Raw genomic sequence first — 23,136 nt, 5'->3', positions numbered from 1 at the left:
TTATTTTATAAAAATCTGTAAATAAATGTATTTGAACTATCCGAAGTTCCAAGTAGAACAATTTCGTTCTGTAATTCACAAAAATAAAACTTACCCGCAAAATCATTTTTAAAGCAGGGTTGCTTCATGTTATTTATGGAATAATATCGGAGATAAACATTTCGTATGACAAATATACAAGATTTTCTGAAGCAGAGACAAACCCCCAGAGCGAAGGAGAATGCTACAGTAACAACAATTTGACAGTTTCGAAAAAAAAAACTGGTCAGGCCACGTGTACAGCTGCCCACGACTCATTCCTCCTTGAAAAAATCCACTCCTGCAGGAGATTTCTCCGTGGTCCTCACATTTACAAAAGGCGTGCAAAATTTATAGAGGCACGCATTAAAAAATCCGCCAGGCACGCTCGACTAACTGCGTCCAAACGCCCATGGGGCTGGCAGTTGAGCTTCGAATTGGTCCCGGCCGACCGCAGTCCGATGTCCCACGTCCTGCGTCCTTCGTCCTACATCCTTCGTCCTGTCCCGGATCCACGAAAAAAACCCCCCTTAAGAATAAGCGACAGGACAATATATTTACGCAACTTCTTATGCTGCCGCTTCAGCCGGTGGTTGTTGTCCTTCTCTCTCGGCTTCGAAAACAGAACTCAAGTGTTGTCGTTGTCCTTGCTGCTCCTGCCCGCCCCTTGACGACCAAAATGCCCCAGCCCCCACACCTCTACGCCACTGCAGCATCTTGCGTCTCGTTTGTAGCAGTTATCTTGTGGGTCCTGCTGCGCGAAATGAAATTGTTTACTCCACTGTCATATGCACGTGAGCCAAGCGATGTGGCTGGCATATCCTGAAATGCACAGAGAGAAATAGCTGAAAAATACTTTTTAAAAATATATTACAAAACTTATGTTCTTTGTCATTTTGAAAAAGACTTATTATAAAATCAATAAAATTTAAAAACAATTTTTAAAAGTCTTACATCGTTAACCTTAAATGTATTTAACAGATGTTATTAGTTTCTATTCCGTGATTATAAATTATTGACTACCTTAGGCTCTTGGGAATTGTACTATTTTTTTGCCGTGTATCCTTGCGGCATCGTTCTGGTGGGCTATCAAAAAATGAGAATTCTTTCGCTTCGTTTTCTTTTCCTTTGCTTTTTTGGGGGAAAATTCAACGTAATAATTCTTTTCCGCTCGGATGGGATGCGGGGCGTTGCGGAGGGCGGCAGAGGTACAGTCCGTTTCAGCCCCGTAATTGTGCGCAATTTCGCCTGGACATGTTTTCTGTTCGCTGCTCCTTCGACTCTGTCTTTATCTTCTGCCATATCTTTGCTTTGCTTCAGCGCCATTTTCTTTTCTGGGCCCTCCCCTCCACACATGCAAAAAAAAAAACATCCACATTTACACACATGTTTTATGTCCTTTAAGAATCAGACCCACCCAACCGCCTTTTTTTATTTGCACATTTTTCATGGGGCTTATTAAGGGACTATGAAAAAATAAACAGCACAGTCCATTTAACCGATTTGCACGATGGGAAGTGGAGAGAAAATCCCCGGGAGCTGGGCAGAGCAGCGCATAAAATAAATATTTATAATCATAACAATGTCCTGGCTGGTTTCGAACCAATCTCAGCCTGATGATGAGCAAACAAACCCAGAATGTGAAGGACTGTGGGCTGACAAGATCCTCGGAAAGGTAACAAAAATATGAAAAATTAAATTGAGACTATTATATCAAGAGAAGTATTTAAGTTTTAGTAAAATAGGAAGATTTACACAATCGATTGGCTTGAAATAAACAATGAATGGCAGTCCTCGTAGTGGACACGTTTAACTTAATTTAAAAATTTGTATTTGATTGCAACATACTTTTACTTGCGATTGCTGCAACCTTTTATGACGCGCCATAAGCGACCCCTTTGCACTCATTAAACTTAAACCGCGTATTAGCAGGCCGTAAATACAGGATGTGTGTGCGTTTGGAGTCGGTAGTTAAATATGATAAATGCGGCGGATTGTATTACAATTGGATTTAGGGCAGCGCCAAAGACAATAAATTAAATGGCGGACACACACCGATAATTTCAAGTGTGTGCCGCCAAAAAGGCAGCGATGCAAAAGCCAAGTGCCACAAACCCATAATTACGCAGTTCGGGCAGAGGACCCTCGATGTTAGCCAAATTTATATTTATACAAATTCCAACTCCGGTAGTTCGCTTCGATTGGGGAGTGCTGCCAGTGGAACGTGTTTCCAGAGCAATTACCCCACGAACCGCACTCCGCATTATTATGGCCAACGTGGCCCCGCAATTATGTCGTCCAATTAATATCAACGCAGCGGGAGTTGAGAGCCACGTTCGAATCGAGTGGCCAGGGTGAATGGGAAGGGGCCACCGACTGCATTTTATGCATAAGCTATTTATGAAATTTATTGTCTTAAATGGCCAACGGTAGTCGCCGGTCGAATCTTAATGTCCAGCCACTTGACGGCGGACCACCCGTGGCAGTATGTGCACTCGAATAAAAAAGGATGCGAAAGGCTGCTGCATAAATTGTTGGTTAAATGCTTAACAATAACCTTAAATCTTTTTTAGGAATTCAGCAATCCTAATATATACATATATGGTATAAATATCTTTTCCCCCTAAAATTCAAATATTTTACGGATATCTTTAGGTCAACGATTTTTCCTTCAGTGCTTTATTTTCCATACATGCAAAGTCTCCTTTTGCAGAGCGAGCAGCTCAATCGATTTCGATTCGGCGTAAAACTACTTGGGATCCAAACATCCATCACGCTGTCAATATAGCAATATGCAATTGCAGCTCACTTGGCCAATTTTGACTGGAGATCGAAAGGCTGGCAAGGTGTCTGCATAATTACTGCATAAAAACTGCGGGCCAAATGCGGCTAAATTTATTATAATTTCCACACTTTCGGGCTATGGCCAGATCACGTTTACATTGATAGACGTGGCCCAAAAAGGCAGCTGCGTTGTCAAGAGGCCTCTGGGCCGCACGATCTGAACAAGGTAAAGGACCAAGACTACGAGCACGACCACGACATGTCCTGGCCATTTAATTAACAATAAAGTTGAAACTTTTATTACGCAAATGCGATGCGGGATTAAAGTTGCTCCACCAACTAGTTTTCACCCGAATGGCTGGCAGGCGTCGCAAATGTCCTGAACCTGCTCCTAGTTGCCCTCGTGAGTTTATTAAATTACGCATTCGACTGGTTTCGCACACAATGAATCTGCAGCTGCAACTGCAACTGCGAATTTAACCGCAGATCGGAAAAGGATAAGCTATATACTAGGACATAGGACTCGTCTGGCTTTGCGGCTTTTGTGGCAGCCACTTATCGCACATGAGTGTCTTGGATCGTTCCGCCTAATTGAATTTGCCAGCCCGAAAGTGCATATTCACGTACTTCATCTTATTAACTTGTTGCGGCGCACATTGTAATTCATAATTTTTGTATATAAAATATACCTAAAAATTACCTGTCGAGTGAAGGGCCCTCTGGGTGTCAATGGCTGCACGCTGATGGATTACATGAAAATTACACGTCGTCTGCGATACATTTTGATGCACTTTTAATGAATTTAATGACGCCGCGGATAAGCAGGAACGCAGCCCTCAGACAGATCCTTTCCAAAACAGCGTTGAAAGGATCGCGATCGCCTTTCACATCGGAGCTGCTTAGCAAGATCCAAGCTCACAGTTAAGATACAAAAGTATCGGTTGGGTTAATTTAATTTGGAGTGCGAGTACGTACTTTGAATTTCAATTGCAGGGTATGGTAGGAAAAATATCTACGGAATGGTAGAGGATAATACAAATTTGGTATTAATGCACTACATAAGCAGTCGAATAAATTATTATGTATTATAAATCATCAGAGAGAAAGGTAGATAGTATCCTCATACATCTTTGATCCAAAAAACGTAGTATTTTTTACAAATTTGAATATAAAAAATTATCTATTTTACACCTATATAAACTCCACCTTAAACACTTACAGGATGACTATATAATTACTTATAATTTCAATATAAATTCACAACTGAGAAGATTACCTATAATTTGGATTCTATTCTTCTAGTCAGAAATCGTGCAAAACACTCTTCTAAAATTTCAATTAATTTTCCCCGGATGGCAATTAAAAATGATAGATTTCCGTTTTAGCCCCCTGTCAGTTTCGCATTAAGAATGGCATACTGGCAATTATGCCGTGGCCGACAATTTGAAAATGCATTTTGCATTAACTTAATTATTTTCCATTCCCGAAGCGGCAATGGAACAGTTCCCCGTTTTATTCTCCGTTTATTACCGGGTCGCACGCACTTGTCGAGCTGCCTTCGGGTGCAGATCCCAGAACCCAGATCCGAAAGTATCTAGTCCGATAGCAATTGCCACAATGTTGCACGCACATGTCAGCGCAAAAAGATATAGATATGCACTTGCAACACCAAGTTCGGTTCAGGTGGTAGCGCCTAATTATGGGCGGGCTATCGCTCATCAAATATGTATGTAACGCAGAAAGATATACGACTGCAAATCATGAAACTCTTTGTGTCGCCTGCGGCAATTAGCACATTGTATGCCCGATCGGATAAGTTCAATTTGCACAGCTGGCATTATTTATTATTTTATAGTTGATTAATATTTATATCGGATCTTCTCCAGAAAACGGTGTATGTCATATGAATACAAATTATTAGTTATTTCCTATTCTTAATTCATCTAAAAATGTTTAAATAAATCGCGGTAAGAGTTTCAACACGCAGGGAAGTGCTAGGTTAGGACACCTGAGAGCTTGCCTTGCAGCCCCTTCGTGACCTAACAAATCGATATGCGTTTTGCATGAGGCCGTGCCACATCCTCATCCCCATCCTGCAGCCCGTATCCTAGAGTGCCCGTGCATCCTCCTCCTGCCCATTTCCATTCCCATCTCCGGACTTGCAACCTCCGATAGCATGACGACATGGCAGGGCGCACAGGAAACCGAGCATGGGGCATGCGACGAATAATGCCAGACGCGACACTGAACCCTGTTCGTGCCCCAACCCCTGGCGCTTCCCCTTTAACCCACCACAGCCCACCCACATACACACACATACTCATACTGAAAGTAAACTGCTGACTGGCAACGTTAAAACCGGTAAATCTTCGTAGAGCCCGCTGCCTGCTCTTGTTGGCCTGCTATGTTTTTCCTGAACTGATGCAGGGTCTAAAAGAAAATTCAGAGGCAATGTGGGTATATTCATTGGATTTATATGTCTGAATAAAACTTCGATTCCTTTCAATTTATTACAAAGGTTTACCTTTCAATTATTATTTTGTGTATCATTACGAATAATTATGTTTCAGTGAGTCAGTTACCACAATCTTTGTAGGTGCTTATACGCGAACGTCTTATTAAATATCATAAATGTTCAAAAATATTCTTAAAAAAAGAAACCCGTTGAACCAGTTCGATCATTAGTTCAAATTACATACCAATTTGTCATAAATGCACATTACCCATTGTTTTTGTGATTTATATAGTACTGATCCCTTTCTTTCAGTAGGAAAAGCGTATCACATTTTCGTTGGGGCTTTTCCGCACATTCCTCCCTGTTTGCCATCGCAGACAACGTTTGCGCTGCTTGCGTGGACGATGGGGGTTTATTTCGAGCTTACTTTGGCTTTCTTGCTAGGCTAAGCTCCGATCCGCCAAACATGCCGTCGTACCACCCACAATTTGCCGCTCCCCAATCTCCAAACTCTGAACTCCAGGCCCAAACTCCTGACCCCACTCGTTTTCGCTCTGGTTTGCTACTTTTGCACATTCTTTTCAATTTCAACGGCGACGCAAGGTGGAAAGGGGCAAATGCGCTAAAGGAAAAGCGGCCGGGATGGGGGGTGGCTCACTTGGGTTGGCCCAAACTGACTTGGCTGAGGCATTTTCTTTTGCAAAACTTTTGCAATTTTCTATTAAAGCAATACACACATGCATGTGGTGGTGGATTTGTCTGTATCCGCCCCGTATCTTTGTGCGTGTGCTGCCCGTCCGGGTTTTTCCTATTTTCCATATAAAATGGAAAATTTTCTTTATGTGGCCTTTGTTAGTTTTTCCACCCATGCGAAATGGCTTTTTCCCCCGAACCCCTAGCAAAAAGGCTGCACATTTATTCAGCAATTTCAGCAAATGTATTTACAAGCAACTCCATTTCGGGCCGCCATGTTTGTACGCTCGTAACCTCAAAACTTTGCACGCATTTTCCTCAAATTGCGTGGCATTTTCATCTTCTTGCTGGGAAACTTTTTGCCTTTGAAAAGCCTTGAATAGTTTTTTCCCCTGCCGTTTGCTGTGGCATTTGCTTTTAGCATTATTTGCCAATTGCTTCGGTAGCTCCTATTCGACTCTTTAAAATTTAAGTCCTCTGTTGCACATGGCGTATGCTTAATCAGGCAGCGTGTCCAAAGCTCGTTCATGCCTCAATGATGACATAAGCTTAACACTTGAGCGGCACACGCAGCGGAGAAGGAGCACCTCTGGCCCTCCAGTGGCTTTGATAGCGATTCAACTGAGGATTGGGAACATTACTTGTTGGGAAAGGTTACTTTTTAGTAAGGTAATCTAATTGATGTTTTCCACTTTTATACTCCTCCCAGTTAATTAATAAAAAATTGTCTTTAAATTTAAGTTGCCAACACTATATAAAATACAAGGCGATAACTTATATAGCTATTAGCCATTATATTAATATTCAGTTAACCATATCCAGCTATAACCATCGATTTCCCATGATATCGTTTTCCAAACTTCCTCTTTATTTTCCCATCAGCTATTGTCTTTGTCTTCGCTTAACATGAAATTTGGCTGGCCCTTTGCGTTTTTATCCTTTTTTTTTATTTTTGGCACGGACCATCGACATTTGGGGCAAACAGGTGGACGCTGGGACAATGTGGCTGGGAAATGGAAAATGCGGAAAATAGGAGCTGGACTCTAATGTGCTCGTGTCCAGGCGACCGGCAGTGCTCAGAGCCATTTTCTATTTTTATGTGCGCACAAACTGTAAAACAGGAGCGGGAGCATAAAGGCGATGAGGATGGAAAGGGCCATAAAACGGCAGTTCTGCCGCCGTGGCCATAACAACATGGCCAGAACCAGGGACCAGAGACAGCAGAACGACCAAGTTAACTGCATTTTAACGCGCATTTCAATTTGGAACGGATATAATTTATAGACGACTGACTGGCGCTCCCAGCTTATGGGTCTCCCGAGTTCGCAAGTCCCGAGTTTCTGGAGCGAAATGTTTGCCTCAAAATTGAACCTTGCGCTTGACTGCCCCCCTACACCTGCCCCGCCACGCCCCCTTTGGTACTACCAACGCCCGTATCTGGCCGGCATATTTATCTAGATTTTGTTTCGGCCCAGGCCGCCGCCACTAACGTTGTTAATGTGAAAAATTTAATAATCAGCCGCGGCGGTTAAAGAGTTTAATGCAAATGCAATTTTGTTGCAAGTTCAGTGAGTTACATAGTTACTTTGTTTAATGATTTCGGCTGAGGCTTCAACTTTAGAAGTAGGCTATATTAAAAATGATCTTTATGTTTCCCAATATTACATAATTCCTATACCTCCATAGTCTTTTCTTCTTTTAAATATAGCTCCTGTATTCTTAACTCCTTTTCTTGTCTTAAAGCAATGCTGCCACTACTTCGCTGCCAAATTTGTCTATGACTGCAAGTGACTGGCTGTCTGTACTTGTGTCCTTCTGTCCATCTGACTTGCCATCAGACTGGCTTTTCGTCCTGCACTTATCCTGCTGATTCGGAACTTTTCCAAGCTTTTCTCTTTCGGCTGTCCGGTCCAGCGACGTGAAATTTTTCCACTCTTTTGCAGCCACTGTCTGCGTGCTTAAATTGAACAATAACCCTAAGTTGTCGTCCTCGAAATAATATTTTCAGTACCCTCCAATGCTGATTTCTCATGCGTCTCTTTCCGTGGAGTTGCTGTCCTGTGTCCTTTTTTCTCGTTTTTCGACATACCTTTCTTATTCACTCTGAACAACAGCGAAAATCGCAAAGCAATCAAATAAAATTTGAATAAAAGATTTTTGTCTGCCGTTGATTTGCGAAAATGTTGGTAAACTTGCGTTCGGGGGCAGTAACAACTGGAAATGGTGGGCGGTAACTTGTGAGTTTTCAATGGGGAGGCTGTTCTGTGCAAATATGCGTACACACACATATAGGCAGAGGAAAAGTGGAAAAGTACAAGAAAAAGAGGGCAAAGAGAGGCAGATGTGAGTACAGTTTCGGTTAAGTCACAACTTGAAAGGAATGAAAATCTACTTAAAAAACAGGGGGATCTTAGTACTTAAAGCATTTCGAGTGGTTGAGACTGATAGAGGGAAGATAAAGGAAAACTTTAATTGAAAACTTGAAAGGAAACGGTTTTTTACTGACTTTCATAGTCGTCATGGAATTATAAAAAGTTGTGTACATATATTTAAATAATTATTCAACAAATATTCTTTCGTGGGTTTAAGATCAAACTAATTTATATATGTAGACCTTATAATTGAAAAGCTTTGATATCAACAAGTGGAACAGGAAACGGTTATATTTCCATTAATTAATTTATTTCCTTTTAGCACGGTTTTCTACATTTTTACCCAAGAGGTGACCCTTATTAAATTATAAACATCACTAAATAGACCTTCGCCCTGCTCATCATCACAATTTCCGTGACCCTGACCCAGCTGTGAATTTATGTTGACATTGACCTTGACCAAAAAAAAAAAAAGAAGGGAAAATGCAAATTAGTGGAACCCGGAGACCCAGACCCAAACAAAATAAAAACAAAAACTCATTATAAAGCGTTGGCCATAGCAAAACCACCCAAAAATCCACCCAACTAATTTCATTTCATACCGAATTACACCCGCAAGAACGGTGACGTCACAGGAATAAGGATGCCGGGGCAAAAACCTAATTAGCCACTTTTCTTGTCCTTGCTATCATTTTCACTGTCACGGACGAAGGCGAAAAGAGAAGAAGTGAAGGAAAGGCAGTCGGGCTGGAAATGCCACCCCACTTCGAAGGTCGAGACCCAAAGGTTGGAAATGAAGTGAAGGAGAAGGAAATACTGTCCCATTAAACGGCCAAAAGGAAAAAAGTTTATTAACGCCACGAAAGTATTTACGCAAAATTTTTTTTTTTGGCTAGAAAAGGGAGAGGAAATTCTGCGAAAAAGGTACACCAGGTGGCGCTTCGCTGACCTCGTTACGAAAGTGTTGAAAAAACTGAAGTGTTGACCGCAAATTGAAGTGGGGGGTCAAAGTTCACAGGCGCTAATGCAATTAACATTCTCTCGGAAAATTCGGGAAATTCTCTTTTAACCGCTCTCCATCAATGCCTCTCTTTCTCAATCTGTTTGCTCTCTCTCTCTCACTTATCTGCCTGCGAAGCAATTCGCCGTCACTTGTAACGGGTTCACAGAAACGAAGGACAACGTTTTTAATTAATTTACATAGCTGTGAAAACAGTGGGCGTGGCTGAGAGTTTTCCATGTGCGAGCTCTGATGCTGCTGTGTGCGTGTCCTTGAGTGAAAGGACATCGAGTTGGTTGCCAAAAAGGAACTGGGCGAACAGCAATAGAAAACTGACGACTTGCTGCAAGATTGAGGAATTCATTTGTGTTGGTTTGTGGGGGGAGGGGAGTTAACAATTCAACAATGGTTTCAACGGGTTAAATGGGTTGGGGCTGAAGAGAAAATATTTTGTTAACAGGGGTTCGCATTGGATTGAGCTTAAATCTTTACAGCTTTTTATATTACTTTAATTTCAAATTACAATGAATTAATATATTATTGCAATATTCAACACTAGATATCTCAATAATTACGATATAGTATTATTCCATGTTATTAATCCAAAAGCTTAAAAAATAAAAATATAACTAAAAAATATATAAAGGGGAAAGCCACTGCAATTCTTTATTTTTACGTTATTTTCTTACGTTATTTTCTCCAATAGTTCCATATTAGCTCCAATAGTTTTTGTGCTACTTTATTTTGTTATTTCGTTTTTTGCGTTGAGGTTCATTTTGTGGTGAGTAAACTTTAAACTCCGGCAAGTTGTTGCAACTTTGCGTGGCCACGCGAATCAGCGTAACATAAAACGCCAAATGATTCGCTAACTTTTCCGGCACCGTTTTACCCCCATCTCTTATTACAGTTCACTTGGCTTGCTGTTTTCTCCCCCAGTTCTTTTTATTGTTTTAAGCACTGGCAGAGGAAAAACTTTGGTCAGGAAAAACTTTTAGCAGGGCGGCCTGTCAATGCAGCGCCTGAATATTTATAGACTGCAGTGAACATCGAGATGGGAGGACATCTAAGGTGCATGGAATCAACAGCATCGCTGGGCAAATAAAACCAGGAGCAGATGTCTTGACTCTGCGAGCGGCATAGAATTTTCACACGCCGCCAGAAAATTTGCATAGGGAAATATTCACCGCTTAGATCGAAACCCTTTCTTTGTATTCTCCTAACGGGACGACAGAGAATTATATGGAAATTATGCAAATGCAGTCGAGGAATATCGACGATGTCCTTGGGGTGAGTGTGTGTTACAGACACCCAGGGTTCTGGGATCTGTTCGGTTTAATTGCAACGTTCCTTTGTTCATTTTACAACAGGACATCGGTTTTGTTTGCCTTTGTTGTGGCACTCAGCCTCCTTTCGATTGCCGAGTCCTTTTTTTGTGTGCGAATCGATTGGCAATTGGCAATAATCAATGGCATAAGTGCTAATTTGCATTGTCAGTTTGCCAGCCTGTCGGAGGGATTTGCCAATTTAATTGTGCCCTGCAGTTGACTCTCATGAATCGTAAATACGTGTTACATTCAGTCAGTCAAGTGGTGGCTTATTACGGGGCTCGATGGATGAATTAAACAAAAAGATATCAGTATCGGATCACCTTATAAAAATTATGGGGTAATGGAATGACATGTATGTATTTTTAAATGCAATTGGAAATAAACACGACATTAAAATGAACAAATAATAAATAAAGCAACGATAATCTCAATAATTACCTCAAATTAACAAATGAAGCGATTATTTAGGCATAACATAAAAACAGAAACATAACATGGTTTTGCATAAAATTTAATCTTAATTGGGTTACATTAATCCAAAAAAAAAAACCTAAAGTAATTAACGGAGTGCAATTATAAATGCTTCCTTTCCTTTCCCATTTAGATCAAAATCTTTTTTCCGAACTGAGCAAATGCAACCTGTACTCCTAGCGAGCAAATCAATTTCAAGCATCATAAACCCAACTCGAAATTCCCCGAAATCGAGAAGAAACAAAGCCGAGTGTTGGCTTTTGAGTGGTCTGGCTCAATTAACAGGCCATTAAAACTGGAATCGAGAACGCGCGGCAAACGGTAGCGCCTTGCAATTAACCGGGCTAATTAAGTCGCACCCATGAATAGGAGTCTTAAACGTGGCCCATAATGAGCCAATTTGCATGTTTAAAAGCGCATTAAGCGTTGGCTCAGAAAACGCGACTGCCAAGCAGTCAAGCTTAAAACAAGCCCAACAGACGATAACCTTACGCTGATGCACTAGACAATAGTTGCCAAGGAGCTAAGATTTTCAGGTGGAAGTGCACTCGAAGAAGCATTCAAGTGACAGTCTTAAATAATACAACCAACAAAGTAATAACTCCGCTTTTTGACTTAAATTTTCGGTCTTACTTATCTTTTATTTTTGGTATGTTTCGAAAAATATTTTTCCCAGTGCGTGGCCTATAAATTTCTCACTTGGCCATGTCAAAATACTGCCCGTTCACATCTGACCAGCGTAACCCCCATGTGAAAGCCGATTCAGCCACAGACTTTATTTCACATGCACATTTCTTGCCATGCCAAAAACCGACTTTTTAGGGAGAGGGCCCAAAAAAGAAGAAAAAGCCACTGCAGTTGGCAGTCACATTGGCCCATTGGCCATTTAGCCATTTGGCCAACCATTTGTCTGCGCCAGACAGCGATGACGATCCGAATGACGACGGGGCGTGCATTTTGTTTACATTTGCTGGCCAAAAAAGCGAAAGACTCAGCCCAAAAGGGAAGCCGTTTCGGGTGTTCTTTTTTTTTGGTAGTTGGTAGCCAGCTTATGATTAATTGCCGCTTGCAGGCGCCGGTCCATCCTCTTCGAAACAAAAATAAGAAATAACCATTTGAAGCCAGCAGACAGGGGCACTAAGACTTCACTTGTTAATACCGAAAAATTAACGCAAATTATTTCAACGCACGCTGCAAATGATGGCCAAGATAATTCCGAGGGGCGTATCGAAAGCCAAGAAATGAAAAAGGGAGCTGGCTTCGTATTTAGATGGTAATTAAAATTGATGTGAGCTCATTTCAAATTAAGAGACCAGGGGGAAAAACCGTTGATTGAAATTGGAAATGATGTAGATAATGAATGTTTGTAATGGAAGTAGTTAAACCATCGCTAGGAGGTTTTCAATATCTATGTTTTAATGGGCACTAACCTAATACATTTATTTAGGCTTCAGTTGGAGATTCGCAACTTTGTTCAATTGATGGCTCTTCAAAATCGTAATATTTATTTTCTAATTTAATTAACTTTGGCTAACTGAACAATACAGTGGTGTCATTCTCATTAGAGCTCCAACAATGTTTACTTGAACACTTCATTTCCTCGTTGCGTAGCTCGTTTCATTGAATTGCATTTTCCTTATTGCCACGTTTATTGGCTCCATTCAGCATCATCTATCTACACTTCGGGCCACTTCAGATCCGATCAGTTCCATTGTGGCCATTCTCAATGGACTCCCACTTCAGCCGGCAAGTTGGTTACTAATTTTTTGCAATTGTATCTACGGGATCTATGGCAGCTATCTATATATCCAAACCGCCATCCACTTGTAATTGTATCTATGCAGCAGTCGGCGTTTCAATAAACCGCACTAATGAAGCCCATTCAAAGTGCAATGATGTACCAATCCCCCTCAGAAATCCCCCTCCTCTTTGGATCCCGTCCTTTGGGACTTTTCCGCTTGGCGTCGATTTTAATGGGCGCGAATATTAATGACATTTCCATTGCATTTGGCGGAGTCCAAAGAAGCTCAGGCAGAAAACTCTTGTCAGCATAATTACGAGCTATGCCACCACATTTTCCCCACTCTGCGAATGGAAAGTCTAGGACTATCTAGAATGCGTTCCTGTTTTTCACACAGCTTTTTCATTTTGTAGTAGATGGTATCCTTAACTTTGTGTTTTTTGGATTTTTGATCCACATGTTGTTTAAAAAAATGTAGAAATTATTTTAAAAAATTATTTATAAAACTAAATCCAGCTAATATTTTGAATCGTTCTTGTAATAGTAATAGTATTAATTAGCTGCCTCCCAGACTTAAAAATTCCCTTGGCGAGTTCTCCATTCATTTTAGAATTTAAATGCATACATGGCATTGGGGGCGTGGCGGCGGCCATGAGGAGTACGATTCGCATTCGACTTATCCCCTCATTGCGCGCCAAAGGTAAAGTGCAGCTGCGGCTGTGTGTGCAGACTTCTCAGCGGCACTGTTCCCGTTGCATGCCTCAATGCACTTCCACTTGCCGAGCAGCCAGCCATCCAACCAGCCAACCAACCAAACAACCAAGAACTCGAGGGGCAGCCGCGAAAATGGAGTTGTTGCGATACCTTCAAGTACGAGAATTATTTCGCTTTTCTTTATTTCCATGTTGGCATAATTGCGAGGTAGTCGTCGCTGCAATTCTTTCATCAAAGTGCGCCTCATCAGCGAAAAAAAAATATATATATAAATGAAAAAAGGAAAAATATGAAAAACCCTACTACTCTTTTTAGACTCTGTCTCGCTTTTCGCGCGGTAATTAAAGCAAACTGCGAATTTTTTTCGGCGCTTTTCAGAGCTGTAATTAAAAATGGCAAAAGTTTTGTTTTTGTTTTCATCGCTTTTGTTGCATGCAGAGTCGACTGTGTGGGAAAAAACCGCGTCAAAAGCAACGGAAATGCAATGGAACGGACCCGCACCCAGTCTCAGTTTTCCCCCCATTTTCCAAACATTTTCCATCCAGTCCAGCCTCAGTGGCAGCCCTTTCCTTCGCTCCGTTTTTGTTTGTTTTATTTTTGGTTTTTACTTTTGCATGGCATTGATATGGCAAAAGTTGTCGGATTGCCGTTGTTTCGGGGCCTTTGGGCTTGGGCTGTTATGACCGCAAAATCAGCTTAAAGTTGTATAGTCCGATGGAGCTGAAAAGCCAGCGAACTGTGAGCTAGGTAGGAAAAGGCAAGTGGAAAAGGTAAGGGCTTTTTGCTTAACATCACCGAATAAAAAACGTTTTTCTTGCAATAACTACGTTTTTGTAAAGGCTTTAAAAATACATAAATTAAACTAAAATAGGCAATTCACCAAACTATATGATTGTTTTTTAACTATGAATAATGGCTATTTCTATCATACCATGTCAATTTTAAATAATACAACTTTTTAAAAATATGTATATCCTATTTATTGTGTTTAAAAAGTTTCAGTACACGTTAACTTATTTTTGCAATTAACAAACTCCCTTTCAAAATATAAATGTATTCGAATTTGATCAACCATTAACCCCACAATCATTTACATCCAATCAGCGTGTGCCGACACTCCTGACAATCCTGTCACTTCCCACCTCTCAATTCTGTCAATCAGTTGCGAGGCTGAAAAAAAAATCAAGTCAAGACCGCCAACTAACCATAAATACACGAGAGCCGAAATACAAATTAAATTAAGCGACGAGACAAAAGGCAGACTTGCAGCAATTTACAGAAAAACTGCCAACAAATCAAATTGCCATAAAACCAGGGGCAGCACGAAAAGAAGGAAAAGGGGGCGGTGCCACCGATGGTGGTAGGGGAAGGGGGGTGTTGCAATGGCATCGAAAGGGGGCCAATTCCCAGATTGACAATTGCGGTGGCGGTGGTTGGCTGAGTAAATAATTTCGTCTTGGCCATAAAAAGGCTGTTTTTCAGTGGAGCAGGCCTGTCAATTGCCGGGAGATTGATGCCCCTGGATAATAGCGACGCGAACAATTTGCAGACGACAACACGCCGCAAAACCGAAGAGACAAACTTGGAGCTCCTTGGCCTTTTTTCCTGGCTAAAATAAGATGGACAAACACAAAAAAAAGAAAAACCAGAGACAGATGGAGACGCGACATCATCTCCAACGGTGGTCTGTGGCGACAACTGAATGACAACTCTTTAGGCCGTCCGCGCTAACGGTATTTCAGCTGAGCAAGTTATTTGCCCAAAAGCGGCCAGAAAACATTCGAAGTGTTGACATGGCTCAGACGGGTGACAAAGGCGCATGCGTGACACCCCCAGGAGATGGATGATTAATCCCGGGACGGGAAGGGGCATCGGAATTTGGGATTGGAGTTCAAACATAAACCAAGTCTTCGGCCAACTTCTCTATTCAATATGGTAAACAATTCGTTGCGTTCGAAGACAGGGACAAATTCCTGCCCAGCTGTCCCAGCTCAATTAGCCATCAAGATCATCGCGACTTTAACTCCGCGAAAGGGGAATTGTTCTTGGCCAACAGCTGGATGTTTGGATGGCTGGTTGGCTGTGTAGACGGGATGGCTGGATAGACAAAGGCCCCATTGTTCAGCCCTCCGGCAGGATGCAATAAAATGCAGGTGCATATCCCACATCCATCTCCAGATACAGCTTTGAATTCAACTTCATCTGCAGTTGCACTCGAGAAAATGTATGTCATATGTGTCCACGATTTTAAAACATACGTTTTAACAATCGGTAATGTCTTGGGAAAATAATTTTTTTTTGATTTTGTGTTATCATGTAAGGAGCTATGAATACTACATAAACAATACATATTACTTTAAATATGAGAATTGAGATGTTTTAATTTCAAAAATATATTATAATAATCTTTTAGGAGTTGATCAAATATGTTCTATCTTTTTTGTAACTTTTTTTCTGACAATTTGTTATATGAATCTATTTACCTATAATATGTTTTCAGTGCATGGCCTTTTCGAAGTGCATCCGAGTTGTGTTCTGGTGGCGTTCTCAACATGTTGCCAAGTCATTAACTTGAGCCTGTTTCTGGCTTTTGTAGCATGTTTGTGATTACACGAGGTGGGGACTTGCATGGACGTGGCTACAGAAGGGGGTCCTTCGGAAGCGGGAAATGGAAGAGGGGGTCCTGCGAGCAGGAACTGTAACAAAGGCGGCCAGGACATGGACATGTCGTTGCTGTTGTTGCGCCTTGAGCGTTTGGGCCATTTGAAAATTGCAGCAGGGTTGCAAGCAACCACTTCGAGCCTGGTTCTCTGCCCACCCCTCCCCACCCTTTATTTTCAGCCCCTCCTCTTCTTTTCTTTTTTCCTTTTGCCAGCGCCATTGTCTCGCTTTCGATGTGCTTGTGTGTGTGTGTGTTTTGCTCATGTGCGAATTTTTTATGGCTCGAAGAAAACAACCCCCAAGTGGCAGACACGCTGGCGTGCGTGTGGCAATGTCAACTGGGGCGTCTACAAGCTGCTAAGTGCACTTGCCCAGCATTTCTTTGGCCCCTCCTGCTCCTTCTACTGCTACTGCTGCTGCTCCCGTGTGTGTCCTTTCCAACCCCCAACCGCCAGTCTTCCATCTATTTGGCACACACATGTGTCACAGTCGCAGCTTTTCTTCTCTTAGCCATGAATACATAATGCCCTGCACTTGAGGCGGACTCTTTTCTTTTTGCTACAAAGGCGAGCGGCTAATTCAGATGCCAGATTCTCGGCTCCAAGGGTCCGTCAGATAAATGCATTCTCTAAATGTTGCAAAAAGGATACACACCCCCTTGCATTTGCCTTTCGTCTTCACCCCGTCCATGTGAACAAATGGAATCCCCATCCCAAGAATCTTTTTCTGTTCCTTCCGTTGCCAGTCAGCCGGAAAGTAATTAAAATCTGCGCTTAAGTGCAGCTCTTCAAAATGCTGCAATGAAACAAAAAAATAAAAAATGTACTTGCAAACTGAAAGAATAAGGAAGGGGTTCTTAAATCGGACCTACAAATTTTAAAATATAAATAAACATTTATTTAAACTAACAGCGGGTCATGTACTTATTTTGAGTTTTACAATGAGAATATAAATTTCAACGTGTACAGACGCCGTCTACCGGCTGATAAAAGCAACATAGATAAATCTGTTTTAAAGGAAGAAAAATAAAAATGATTAGATATAATTTGCATATCCTTGAACAGCTCACCAGCGCCCCCTGTTGGCAGGACAAAGTGTTCTCAGTGGCTTAGCAGAGACACATTTTCAATGGGAAGAGTTTCTGAAAGGGGAAAACCAATGTAGAAACATAGAATTCTCAAAGGGGCTGAAAACATAGCAGAACATCGCCAAAGGCAAAACGTAGAACTTAATTCACTCGAACTCAAACTCTAACTCAAGCCCAACTCAAAGTTACCCCTCAATTAAAAAGTCTCAAAACTAACAAAGTAGCTACGGTTACGAGGGGAATATAATTGAGTCGAAATAACTTGAGCCGTAAAGGATATATGTATGAAAGTACGATTGTATTCATTTAACATTTCTGACAGTTGTGCTAATTAATCGAAGCTGGTAATTGAAAATGAATCATTTAAAATGTATTAACGAGATTGAAAAATGGAAACAAATCTATTATCAAACATATTTTGCGTATCTGCAGCAAAGTTATTAAGAATAATACATTATTTATAAATAAATAATTATAATGTTACAATAATGTAAGCTGGCCTAATTGTAAGCCCTCATGCTTTTATATATTTTCATCAAAATTAGTGTGTATTAGAAAATCTAATTTTCCGTCGTAAAAGCCATTATGTTAATTTGCAAATATATATGTACTTCTATAGAAACTCTCCAAACTTTTCAAAGTGACAACCTAGAATTTCTTTCCTGTTCCGCCCATTTTATTAAATCCAGAAACAAACTAAAGTTACGAAGGGGCCATGGCAACGTAAACGGAGAAGAATGCCAAGAGTTTTCAATATGATGCAAACATTTTCTACATTTCCCAAACTTTTTCCTTCCACACGCAGCTGGCGGGATAAAGTTTTTCTTCGATGGCGAGCGGAAAAAATCCTGGTAGATTCTCCATCATCATCTGAAACATCATTGTTCGCTCCGGGCACAAGTTCAATTCTCAAATGCAAACTGCAAATGAGCAAAAAATTGTCAGACCAGCGGAGTGGAGGAAAACTGTGAAAATTGAAATGAAAATTACCCATTGTGGCATCGGCAGCATTTCAATTTTCAGCTGCCATTTTGCACGTGCCCGGCGAAGGCTTCCTTCTGACCCCACCTACCTCCGCCCCATTATTCCCTCTAATGCTCTATGGCTGGTTGAATTTTCACCACTCTACCCACCCACAATTTCCCAGCCATAATCTTGGCAAATGCCTGGGAGAGCCTTGCATTTTATTCATGGCCTCCATCCACGTCCGACTTTATTAGTTATTTTCCGCTCAATTTGTGCTCCTGCCGAGGCAGGATAACAAGAAAAATTATTTTCATTTCATTCAACACATTCATTATGGTCCAAAGTAGAGTAGTCCTTTTTCATTGCCACACCTTTTGGGGCCCTTTGTTTGAGAGCTAGGCATGAATGAACTTAACGGATTTGAACTTAATTGGTGCATTTTTATCGGATTCCTGAAGCTTAATGCAAAACTAAATGTTTAAAACATTCAAATAATAAAATTAATATATAATAACAGTAACTAACTACAAAACTTGGTCAATATTATATATTAAATTATTATATAAATCTACTTACATTGCACATTTTTGTTTCGACATTCCACACTTTTGGTTCAGTGTACAATGCAGGTGCCAAGATGCAGACATCTTTTGTTGCAATTCATGTTGATTAGTGGCCGGTGAAGGTCGACTCCTGTTCTCCTAGCCTCCCTGGCTTTTCCCTTTTGAGAACCTTTTCAGCTGGTTGTAAGAAGTGAGAAAAGTTCACAGCTAATTACATCGGTTAGTTAAAAGTTTAGGCACAATTATCAACACTTTTCAAGGCGCGACATGATGGGGCATAAAAACTTAGCAGACACGCCCACCGCCGCCCACTATATAAGACCAACGCCAAGGTCTGACCACAAACAGTTTCTATTCGAAATTTTCTCTGTAAAGTTCCCCAAAAAGTAAAAACTTAAATGGAAACGGTGAAGGACAATACAGCCAGGACCTTTATGGAATTGATGAGAGTGCCAGTACAGTTTTACAGAACGATTGGAGAGGATATCTACGCTCATAGATCCACGAATCCACTGAAATCGCTTCTCTTCAAGATCTATCTATATGCGGGATTCATAAATTTTAATCTGTTGGTGATCGGCGAACTGGTATTCTTCTACAACTCGATTCAGGACTTTGAAACCATTAGATTGGCCATTGCCGTGGCTCCATGTATCGGATTTTCTCTGGTTGCTGATTTTAAGCAAGCTGCCATGATTAGAGGCAAGAAAACACTAATTATGCTACTCGATGATTTGGAGGATATGCATCCGAAAACCCTGGCAAGGCAGAAGGAATACAAATTGGCGAACTTTGAAAAGACCATGAAACGTGTGATCAATATATTCACCTTCCTCTGCCTGGCCTATACGACTACGTTCTCATTTTATCCGGCCATCAAGGCCTCCGTGAAATTTAATTTCTTGGGCTACGACACCTTTGATCGAAATTTTGGTTTCCTCATCTGGTTTCCCTTCAATGCCACGAAAAATAATTTGATATACTGGATCGTGTACTGGGATATAAAAAAAAATAATAAAATTAATATATAATAACAGTAACTAACTACAAAACTTGGTCAATATTATATATTAAATTATTATATAAATCTACTTACATTGCACATTTTTGTTTCGACATTCCACACTTTTGGTTCAGTGTACAATGCAGGTGCCAAGATGCAGACATCTTTTGTTGCAATTCATGTTGATTAGTGGCCGGTGAAGGTCGACTCCTGTTCTCCTAGCCTCCCTGGCTTTTCCCTTTTGAGAACCTTTTCAGCTGGTTGTAAGAAGTGAGAAAAGTTCACAGCTAATTACATCGGTTAGTTAAAAGTTTAGGCACAATTATCAACACTTTTCAAGGCGCGACATGATGGGGCATAAAAACTTAGCAGACACGCCCACCGCCGCCCACTATATAAGACCAACGCCAAGGTCTGACCACAAACAGTTTCTATTCGAAATTTTCTCTGTAAAGTTCCCCAAAAAGTAAAAACTTAAATGGAAACGGTGAAGGACAATACAGCCAGGACCTTTATGGAATTGATGAGAGTGCCAGTACAGTTTTACAGAACGATTGGAGAGGATATCTACGCTCATAGATCCACGAATCCACTGAAATCGCTTCTCTTCAAGATCTATCTATATGCGGGATTCATAAATTTTAATCTGTTGGTGATCGGCGAACTGGTATTCTTCTACAACTCGATTCAGGACTTTGAAACCATTAGATTGGCCATTGCCGTGGCTCCATGTATCGGATTTTCTCTGGTTGCTGATTTTAAGCAAGCTGCCATGATTAGAGGCAAGAAAACACTAATTATGCTACTCGATGATTTGGAGGATATGCATCCGAAAACCCTGGCAAGGCAGAAGGAATACAAATTGGCGAACTTTGAAAAGACCATGAAACGTGTGATCAATATATTCACCTTCCTCTGCCTGGCCTATACGACTACGTTCTCATTTTATCCGGCCATCAAGGCCTCCGTGAAATTTAATTTCTTGGGCTACGACACCTTTGATCGAAATTTTGGTTTCCTCATCTGGTTTCCCTTCAATGCCACGAAAAATAATTTGATATACTGGATCGTGTACTGGGATATAGCCCATGGGGCCTATCTAGCGGGTATCGCTTTTCTCTGCGCCGATCTTCTGCTCGTCGTAGTAATTACCCAGATATGTATGCACTTTAATTATATATCCATGCGATTAGAGGATCATCCATGTAATTCGAATGAGGACAAAGAGAATATAGAGTTTCTTATTGGCATTATCAGATACCATGACAAGTGCCTTAAGTGAGTGAAATATACTTCAGCATATTCCAAATTCATGTTCATTTAAATATATTTCTTTAGACTCTGCGAACACGTCAACGACCTTTATAGTTTCTCATTGCTGCTTAATTTCCTTATGGCATCCATGCAGATTTGTTTCATAGCCTTTCAGGTCACCGAATCAACAGTGGAAGTGATTATTATTTACTGTATTTTTTTGATGACCTCTATGGTTCAGGTATTTATGGTGTGCTACTATGGAGACACTTTAATTGCCGCGGTAAGGTTTAAATAAAACATTATGTAGTTATATACTTCTAATTCACAAAAATTTGTAGAGCTTGAAAGTGGGAGATGCCGCTTACAATCAAAAGTGGTTTCAGTGCAGCAAATCCTATTGCACCATGTTGAAGTTACTAATCATGAGAAGTCAGAAACCAGCTTCAATAAGACCGCCGACTTTTCCGCCCATATCCTTGGTTACCTATATGAAGGTTTGAGGAAATGTAAAATAGTTTTTATTTTTTCTACTATTATTATATTTCCCAGGTCATCAGCATGTCGTATCAATTTTTTGCCTTACTTAGAACCACATACAGCAATAATTGAATTAGCAAAGCGCCTCTCTCTGCCCATCTCAATTCATCCGCTTGCTGCAAATCGAATCGTTAATAGGGATTTTCAGAATCCCTTCAACAATCTACCCAACACAGCTCTTCCCTGCAAATCAACGCCAATCGCTACATCTAAGGCATTCAAACTTAATGACGCCCTCGACACGCTTTGATAATATTTAATTAAAAATCGCATTTAAAATTAATAAGCTTAAATGGAGACCAATAGCGCCTGGCCGAGCACAAAAATCCGGCATCTGTAGAGGCACACGAGCCAAACAAAAATGGCATTTTTTTCAAAAGGAATATTACAGCACCATCCACATAAAAAAGCGCCAAGAACGGGGACGCAAATAAAAGCAGCAAATGGGGATACCATCCAGCCAAAAGAGAACTCCCCGTTCTGACCTGGTAATAAAAGGAACAACATAAAACGCAATCACAATCATCGACAATAATCTGGCAGCAACAACCAACAAAAAAATGCTTATTATAAAATTTCACAGTTTTTCAATGAGCAAAAACGGAGCGGAGCGGTGCGGGTGGGTGTAGAAAAAAATGGTCGAGAGTGAGGGGGTGGAATGGCAATGGCTTTTCAAAATCATAATGGCAGCTAGTAACAAGAGTTTTGTGTGCAAATAAGTGGGCGGGGGTGGTATAAAAATTTGTTTTGCCATGGCGGCCAACCGATCAGAGTCGGAGCTGGCAAATACCACGTCAGCAGGAGATGCCCTCCATGTCACAACTTTCCGTGCACTGGAACAAATTAATGCGCTTTCTGTTTGAATTGGTTCATATTTATTATTGGCTATAAGGAATGGATGTATGTAGATACTACGACAAGTCCATAGTTTTAAAAAGTTAACTTGCGAGTTAAATAACTTATTTTCATACCATTTATTAAGAATTAAATATTTTACTTCATTGTGTCATTTTATAAATACTAATAATTATAGTTACTAATTTTTTTCGGTGCACAACTCCGATGTGCACGTCACGCGCGACCACTTAAAAAACCTTGGCCACCCAGCCTCCTGTCCCCATCCACTGCCCCATTCGTGCCCCCACCCCTTAGGCCCCATCCCCATTGGGCCAAGCCCCCTGCCCCATAGTTCGTTGCATTTTCCCTTAACAGGCCGTTAGTCGTTATTATTTTGGTCCATTGACGCTGCGGGCCATTGCTATATAGTGTATACACAAGGCGAAGAAGCGAGTGCTGTGTGTATATAATGGCTCCTGCATATAAAGGAGGGAGGAGGGAGGGAAAGGTCCTTATGTACCACCCCCAGGATATGGACTCGAACTCGGACCATCCACCCTCAGTGACGTTGATGTCCCGTATTGGAATCGCGTTCGTTTCGTTTTGGTCCTGCTCTTGGTCCTTGGTCCTTGTCCTCCTCATCACCATC

At 41.0% G+C, this 23,136-nt stretch overlaps 2 protein-coding genes across 2 annotated transcripts; both read left to right on the top strand.

Annotated features, from left to right (window-relative positions):
• Positions 1–19,084: 19,084 nt before the first annotated feature.
• LOC117139242 (odorant receptor 67c-like) lies at positions 19,085–19,854 on the top strand (the record flags this gene model as incomplete). Its single annotated transcript, XM_033301452.1, has 1 exon — positions 19,085–19,854. A coding segment is annotated over exon 1 (603 nt), but the record flags the coding sequence as incomplete, so codon positions are not given.
• Positions 19,855–20,167: 313 nt separating this feature from the next.
• On the top strand, positions 20,168–21,722 carry LOC117140413 (odorant receptor 67c). Its single transcript, XM_033303287.1, has 4 exons — positions 20,168–21,134; positions 21,195–21,393; positions 21,452–21,607; positions 21,663–21,722. The coding sequence occupies exons 1-4, from the start codon at positions 20,335–20,337 to the stop codon at positions 21,720–21,722; spliced, it is 1,215 nt and encodes a 404-aa protein (XP_033159178.1). The 5' UTR covers positions 20,168–20,334.
• The last annotated feature ends 1,414 nt before the right edge of the window (positions 21,723–23,136 follow it).

This window comes from Drosophila mauritiana, chromosome 3L, assembly GCF_004382145.1.
Source record: "Drosophila mauritiana strain mau12 chromosome 3L, ASM438214v1, whole genome shotgun sequence".
NCBI classification, from domain to species: domain Eukaryota; kingdom Metazoa; phylum Arthropoda; class Insecta; order Diptera; family Drosophilidae; genus Drosophila; species Drosophila mauritiana.
The sequence above is the reverse complement of the archived record's forward strand: the minus strand, read 5'-3'. Positions and strand labels throughout refer to the sequence as shown.

Coding starts and splice junctions, on each gene's coding strand:
- LOC117140413 (XM_033303287.1), top strand. CDS start 20,335: ATGGAAACGGTGAAGGACAATACAGCCAGGACCTTTATGGAATTGATG. Junction 21,135..21,194: donor TACCATGACAAGTGCCTTAA/GTGAGTGAAATA, acceptor ATATTTCTTTAG/ACTCTGCGAACACGTCAACG. Junction 21,608..21,662: donor CCTTGGTTACCTATATGAAG/GTTTGAGGAAAT, acceptor TATATTTCCCAG/GTCATCAGCATGTCGTATCA.